The 7,953-nt window shown below is 34.9% G+C and overlaps 1 protein-coding gene across 1 annotated transcript in view; it reads left to right on the top strand.

Moving 5' to 3' along the window:
- Nucleotides 1-76: 76 nt before the first annotated feature.
- LOC137392196 (casein kinase II subunit beta) overlaps nt 77-7,953 on the top strand; it is a 15,129-nt gene continuing 7,252 nt past the window's right edge. Inside the window, exons 1-4 of the mRNA XM_068078842.1 lie at nt 77-146; nt 5,628-5,714; nt 6,520-6,573; nt 7,006-7,156. Coding sequence (XP_067934943.1) covers nt 5,643-5,714; nt 6,520-6,573; nt 7,006-7,156 — 277 coding nt within the window. The 5' untranslated portion in view covers nt 77-146; nt 5,628-5,642. The remainder of the gene's footprint in view (nt 147-5,627; nt 5,715-6,519; nt 6,574-7,005; nt 7,157-7,953) is intronic.

The raw sequence follows: 7,953 nt of genomic DNA, 5'->3' as shown, positions 1-7,953 counted from the left end.
AATAGACCAAACAATTCGGTGCGAACGATATTTGCGTGCACCAAATCAGATCGCTAGCGACGCTTCGCAACGGATCCACTGCTGTCGTTTCTGCCTTTTCCTGTGCGCCATTGTTAGCAACAAAGTCCCTAATTATCTCCTTTTAGGTTTGTTGTTCTAGTTCGACATAGACACAATTTATGACTGGTTTTTGAATATTTTTAATGAAAAATGTTTTGTAAATTTCGGTATATGTAGAAAGTTTTTTTCTGGAGCCTACGTTGCTGCTAAAATCATTTCATTAGTATGTCAGCTGAAACATGAATTGACCTACAGAGCTATTCGCCTTGTACAGAGCTGTGAAAGTTCAGTGTTTATTGCTACTTTTATGCACATATTTGTTACATGTTTAAAAATGCGCTTATATTGCCCAAATTGTCTTATTCACGAACTTGTGGACGAACTAATGGATGTACTTGCTTTATTTAAAACGGCATCTTTAATATCTGTTATGTAATACTAAAACCACAGCTTCTAGCAAAAACTCTGTATTTTTTCCTTTATGTTATTTTTGTTTGTGTAGTACAGGCTTTGCATAACAATTTTTCTGACCGATAGTTCATGTACAGCCTGATATTCTCGTAATGAGATTTCATTACGCTTTGCCGAATATGTATATTGAAATCAGGGTTGGAAAACACCACGGTTTTCATGTAAAAAACCAGGTTTTTTGTTTAAACCGGTTTTTATGGTTTAAACCGGCTTTTATGGTTTTTATAATTTTATCAAGGTTTTTGCAATTTCAAATCTAATTAACATCACTTTAGCTGCAGGATTGAGTATTGAGCATACATATGTGAAATCATATGGTACTGTGAGAGTTGTTTTCGAAAAAAAAAGAGAAAACATGGAAATCTCGGAATGAGTCTTTAATCAAACATGATTGATGAAATACAGAGCAGAAATCTTATGACATAAAGTGAATATTTTACATACATCTATGTCTAAGCAGAAATTTTAATCCAAGTGATTCGTTGTGCGATAGTGTAGAGCAGAGCATAATGCAGATTCATTGCTAGTGTTTGGAGCAGTGGCAGATGACTCAACTTCTATCACCTGAATACTAGCATCACTGTCTAAGTTGGTGTTTTCAGCATGACATCCTATCTCCGTGACCTCGCAATATGACAGCACACCTATTACATTTTGCCTTAAAACCTTTGCCTTTTGCAGTTTGAGTGAAAAACTGCCAAACAGGATCCTGTTTGCGAGGCGTGTTGGAAATTTGAGATCCAATTTTAACTTTTCAAAACACAAATTTGATAAACTGAATTCTTACAATCCAACTACTTTGGCTTGTGCCCAATAAATGAAATATTAGTTTGCGAACTTAAAGCTTTTGCCCAAAAGGATTTTATTGTTTTAATTTCTAATTATAAGTAATCCTTTCTCTCTGGCCAGACATGAGAAAGTATTCATTCATTATTAGAGACGATGATTAGATTAGTATATTTCACATGGCTTTTATATTTCATCATTAAAGAGATCATTATATCACTTGCTAAAAGCAATTGAAAATGAAATTCACAAATTCATTGTTGTGCTAGGGTTTCATGTAGTTTCAACTTGAGCTCTGCCATCAATTTGCTACTGTGCCCTAAATAAACTTCCACATCTGATAATTACATATAATTGCATTTCTATCGCACATGAACCACTAGGAGCTTAAAATATTATGTTTTTCACAAAAAATAATGAAAAAACCATAAAAACCGGTTTTTTGGCTGATTTAAACCGAGTCAACCCTGATTGAAATAGGCCTACGTATGTATATGTAAATATAGACACTTATATATTTAGCCTAGCCTACATACTTATGTGTACATACTAATTCGTTTTTGTTTAAGTATCTGTATACTAGCAGGAGTACCCGGCATTGTCCAATAGTGAAATCAAGAGCTGTCTGAACCTCTAAGAGATTGTATTTATTTTTGTAAAATAGGGTGTTAATTCAAATAATGCTATACATGCTGTCATGGTAGCAATTCAAAACAAACATGTGAAACTGAGATGGTATTTTTCTGATATTCATAAAGCCTAACCTTTGCTTCGGAGCCTCACAGGCCAGGTGTTTCATTTCATTTTTGTTCCACTGTTTGGGTATGAAACATTTATTCTTTGGATTTGTGAAGTTAATTCAGAACTGCAATGGTGACCAAGCTTACATGAAAAAACATAAATGCTATGCGCTCATGTCACCAACTACCCTTCAAATGTTCAACTGCTCTGCCCTTTTGTGCTTTCAGCCTTTGTAACCTTGAGTCATTTGATTTTTTTGACTTGCCTGATCTCTCTTTTCTCACCAACTCTTTAATTTTTTTTCAACAGCTGCTTTTTGTCCCTGTTGGGCTGTTCTTATTCTTTATTAATAGATTTTTCAATTGATTTATTTTGATTAGTCTCAATCCTTTGTGCTTCATTTCTTTGAGCAGTTTTCTGAGCTATTGCCCTTTGACCTTTTCGTGCGGTATGATTTATTTTAGCTAGCTTCCTTCCTTTGTTTAATTTCTTCAGCAGTTCTATTTTGAAGAACTTGTAATCATTCGTTCTTAAAGGTTGACTTGCAACAAAATTCACATTACAGGTATTTGATATCAAAAGATTCACCATGTCTTACTCTGTTGTATTGTAGGTGCCAAGTATATGGAAATGTGATTACAAGCTCTGAAGAGCTAAAAAACGAACAGTTAATTGCAGCCACACGAGACCGCCGTAGTTTGAATTCTCTTTCCAAAACGGCTCAAATGTGACGTAGTTGTGGTAGATGGGTTCTGTTTACACTTTCATGCAACCTTATTCGTCGAAATATTCTCACAAATATACTTCACGCATTCAATAAAACCGTGTCTATTGTTTTTACGCGTCTATTTTATCATCATTGTAATGCTGTCACTTTTAGCAGTGATATCTTATAACTTAGCGTAAAAATTCATTTTATTTTTTAACCTTACCTCGAAGGAGTACATATCATCGTATGATAATCATGACGAGCCTGTTGGTCACTGGTGATAATCAAAAAGTGCTGCAGAAATTATTTGCGAAGTATTGGGTCACATGATCAGATTACGACTAGACGATTAGACCAAGCCGAAACAAAGCTGTAAAGTAGCAAACCATCTATATTTGATACGGGGTCTTCGGTAAAACCCGAGGAGTTTGTCATAACCTAGTGCTACGATAAGTTTTATACTGAGCTTTTTATTGGCCTTTCAATTCACGTGAGAACATCACCTGACAAGAAGATAATCAAACTGTAATGACTACGTCAGATAAATAAACAGATTCCAATCTATGGCGGCTTTTCGTTTTTGAGCTTTTAAGAGCTTGTAATTGCATTTCCACATATTTGGCATCTATAACACAACAGAGTAAAACATGGTGAATCTTTTGATACCAAATAACTGTAATGTGAATTTTGTTGCAAGTCAACCTTTAAATTCTTGCTTGTGTCTGTTACTGGTTTTCTTTTCGTCAAAGCAGTCCTTTCTTCTTGTTCTTTGAGTTTCCTAAGTGTGCGTTCCAGTGACACACATTCTCTCTGCTATTTCATTATACATCTTCATTTGATTTTAAATGTTCTTTTCTCTGAAGGCATTGTGGCTCTGAATTTATTGAAAGGGTTATTTACCTTCAAAAAACTTCTTGACTTTGATTTAAAATTTTGGATTTATGGAAAGTAAAAAGAGATTGGATAAAAATTTCTTTTTGGAATAAAAGTAAATTTTATAGCCAAGGTAATAACATAGATTTTGAAAACTGGTGACTGATGTATATTCTTAAGGTTACTTTAGAACTATGATAAAATGGGTACTTCAATATTTTATAACATTTGTATACAGTGCACCCTCAGGTTATAAATACTCTGTTATAGGGTTTTTTGCCGTATGTTTTTTCACCCATACAAGATATCAAGTACGATATCTTGCTGTACGATATCAAGAAAAATTCTCTCGAAATTCAAATATGGCAGTCGGTGTGCTGAAAACGCCAGAATAACGAACAAGATGTTGATATGTTATTCGTCAAACCCCTTCCCACAACGCCTGAAAGAGATACGATGCGCTCTCTTGTATTTCAACGTTATTTTTAATCAGATGGGTGGTAAATTTTAGATGATGGCAAAATTTAGTAAAAAACATGCTTTAATTTCAAGTATGTGTTTAGTGAGTTACATTCATTGAAGCTAAATTCAGTATTTATGTTATAAGCTCTAACCCTGACTTCGCACATACGGACAGACACTGCACTTAGAGAAACTATATATTTTATGTTTCGTTTTAGGTATATACCACATTTTTTCTTCTTTTTTTGCAGCATAGGCCTTGTTGTAGAGCAAAAATTGAAAAATAATGTTTTGAACTGACAATGAAGTTGTGCACTCCCTTTAGCTTAAACCATAACTGTCACGAACAACTTTTATCATATTTACTAGGTAAATCAGACACGCTGATTCCGATTTTGTACTCAAAATAAAGATTAGTCCACTAACCTTCAAAGTCATTTAGGCTTTTTTAAAGCGTTTCAATGTCCGTTTCGAAAACAACACAATCGGCATTACAATATGTGACAAAACCTAGCTTTTTCAGAAACGGAAGTTCGGAATGTTTAGTCCGATTTAGAATAATAGGATGGGTGTCTTAAAACCCATTATTATCTAAATCCAGCCTGTAAAATAATTTCAGTTTTTTATGAAAGGGATATAAACTATTTAAAATTGCTCGCAGCTTGCTACATGACGTTTAAATGGGCTGGACGCCGAGAAAAGTTAGCTCAAAAAGCGCGGTTTTATCACAAGCTAGCATTGTTATCGCGCTTTTTAAATATGCAATGCTAAATAGCTTATCTACCTTTCTGAAAAGACCGATATTATTTTTTAGGCTGAATTTAGATATTAATGGATTTTAAAACACCCATCTCTATTATTCTAAATCGGTCTAAACATACCTACGTAACTTCTGTTCCTAAAAAGCTAGGTTACGTCACGTATTTATGGGCGGAGCTGGTTATGCCGATCGTGTTGTTTTCGAGACCGATATTAAAACGCTATAAAAAATCCTTCATTACTCTGAAAGTTAGTGGCCTAATCTTTATTTTGAGTACAAAATCGGAATCAGCGTGTCTGATTTACCTAGTAAACCTAGTACCTAGTAAATTACCTAGTAAAAGTTGTTCGTGACAGTTATGGTTTAACATAAAATTACCTTAATCATGAACACTAAATCAAGTGTAAGTGAATGGGAAAAAAGGGAAACGCTTTCAATACAAACCAATAATACAAAAGTTACTGCATAGTCATTAAATTAAGGAGTTCAATTTAGTTTGTTTTGACGGGCCAACGAGATGAGTCTGGGAAAATCTTGGAACGGATTAGGCTATTAACATATATTTTACGCTTCGCATAATGTAAAATTCCTATAACGTAAACACTCTTCGAATTCATTATTTGTGTTATTGAGACATTAACTGTATTACTGTATTCACAAAAAGACGGCCATTCAAGGCTGGGTATGACTAACAATACCAAGCAATATTACTAATAGCCAATTCTTGCATCGTTAAGCTTCCTATGGCAATCCCATTTTGTTTAGGTGTAGACACACATCATGAGCAGCTCTGAAGAGGTTTCATGGATTAATTGGTTCTGTGGCTTGAGAGGGAACGAATTCTTCTGTGAGGTTGGTATTAAACAAAAATTTGTTTCATACGTCTAGCTTCTTAGGTATCCTTGTCGTTAACTTAATTTCCATAAACTTCATCTTTGTTTGATGGTTACTTCTGAGATACCTCATTGGTGTGATGATGATTCGTGTGTATCTAAAAATTGGGTAGTTTGTTTGAGGAGTTTTGGTTTGGTAAAACTGGATGGAAGCCATCGGTAATAAAATACGCTGACCTGTCAGTAGTTGTCATTGTTTAAAAATCAGATTGTTTACATATTAGTCATTTTAATCATGTCTTAAAAAGCCTGCCTCTCTGAATATCATATACTTTCAGGATAACCTTTTATCTCCTAGCGTACAGTTGTAAGCTATGCTTATGCCTAGTATGAAAACGCAAACTTCCAACTTTTTTGGTAGAAAATCTTCAGTCTGTTGGGGTTTCATTTCAAACAAGAGGTTTTATAAAGTTGTTAGGAGGGAGGATTGATAGGTTTAGGTATATGCTTTTGCCTCACTATTGGATGAAGCTCAATCTATGTTGTTGGTCAACCATTTTTGCGTGATTCCAAAAGGTGAAGTGGTGTGCAGACTACCTCGGAATATAATTTGTGTTATCATTGCTGAATCAGTCAGGCAGACAAAACGATCAGATAAACTTTAGGGTGGTTTGATTGGCCAAACGAAACTAGTGTTTGATTTCACCCTAACCCTTGTTTTGTCCTTGAGTATATTTTTGGGAGGCACTTTTCTGCAGCTTTTTAAATCATTCTTTGGTCTGTCTGAGATATTGAAGAGGCTACTAACTTCATTTTATTCATAGGTGGATGAAGACTATATTCAGGATAAGTTTAATCTCACAGGCCTAAATGAACAGGTAAGATTTATTTCCCTTGAATCTGCTTCAAAACGCTTTGTATAAACTTTGCTGGCCATCCAAAAATTAAGAACTAATGTTGTCCCAAATGGGTTACTACTAGTATCTTGGCAGTCTAGCTTGGCGTGAAAAATCATCATGTGTAATAACTCTGTGTACAATTATTCTGTAAAACAAGTGATCGGTCTAGCTGCGCAGCTATTAAAATGTCAGTCTACCATGCTAAAAAGTTGCGAGTTCAAATCCTGTTCGATGCACTATTTTTTCCGACTATCGCTACATACTGACTCGGCTCTTATTATAGCAAAGATTATAGTGAAGATTCCTCAACTTTGCATTCAAGGATATTGTCAGGCTCAGGCTAGAATTAATATATTTAAGATAGACATATGTGAATCGTTTAGAAACATATGTTGTTTGTTCATCTCCCAGGTGCCTCACTACAGACAAGCCTTAGACATGATACTTGATCTCGAACCTGATGATGAGATGGATGACAATCCTGGACAGAGTGACATTGTTGAGCAGGCTGCTGAAATGCTGTATGGACTGATCCATGCGAGATACATTATGACTAACAGAGGTATATTTGTGTTGTCTCAAGGCTGGCCAATGTATGGAGACATACATTGCAGCTAGCAGTGGTATGAGCTACACTCATACCTTGACATATGAGCTTAACTCATTCGCACCCGTACGCGAGTTAACTCGTGTATTTATAACGTTGCTATGCACCCAAGGGGAGGTATCTCGCCTCTGGATTTTATCTACTCACTGTATCGCTATTTTTAAATTATAAAAGAAAATCTTTGATTAGTTAGGAAGAAAAATTTCTGGCCAGTCAGACAAACGTGCAAATATGTCTCAATGATGTTTCTGGCAAAAGTTATGACCAAAATAGTACACTCATAATGACGTCTACCTAAACCGGAAATCATCATGGCGACTTTAAATTTTATCGTTCGCGATAATTTTTTCAACTCCAGACGTAAATATGCAGATTCAGAAGTGATCAGACAATGAATGACTGCATAAATCAAATGAAAACATTATTTTTAACGTTTCAAAGTTTTATTAACTTGTAATTTTGCCAATTTGAATAGTTATGCTGGAATAAAAAGGCACTTTTTAGGCTGTCAGCGGTAGTCAGCCTAATGTTGTCATTCGCTTTCGATAGCATGATATTGATTCTTAGAGCTGTATATGAAGGCTGAAAAGTCAAGAACAGGGTTATTGAACATATTTTTATTACTTGAAACATGTTTATGACAGTTTATTTGAGTTATATCGGCATGTAGGTTAGCTATGTTTTGGTTTGAAGGTTTGAAGTCGCGAGGAAAAGTTAGAAATTAAAGTTTCATAATTTTTATGTTCAAGATG

Source organism: Watersipora subatra, chromosome 3 (genome assembly GCF_963576615.1).
Source record: "Watersipora subatra chromosome 3, tzWatSuba1.1, whole genome shotgun sequence".
Taxonomy (NCBI): domain Eukaryota; kingdom Metazoa; phylum Bryozoa; class Gymnolaemata; order Cheilostomatida; family Watersiporidae; genus Watersipora; species Watersipora subatra.
The sequence above is the reverse complement of the archived record's forward strand: the minus strand, read 5'-3'. Positions and strand labels throughout refer to the sequence as shown.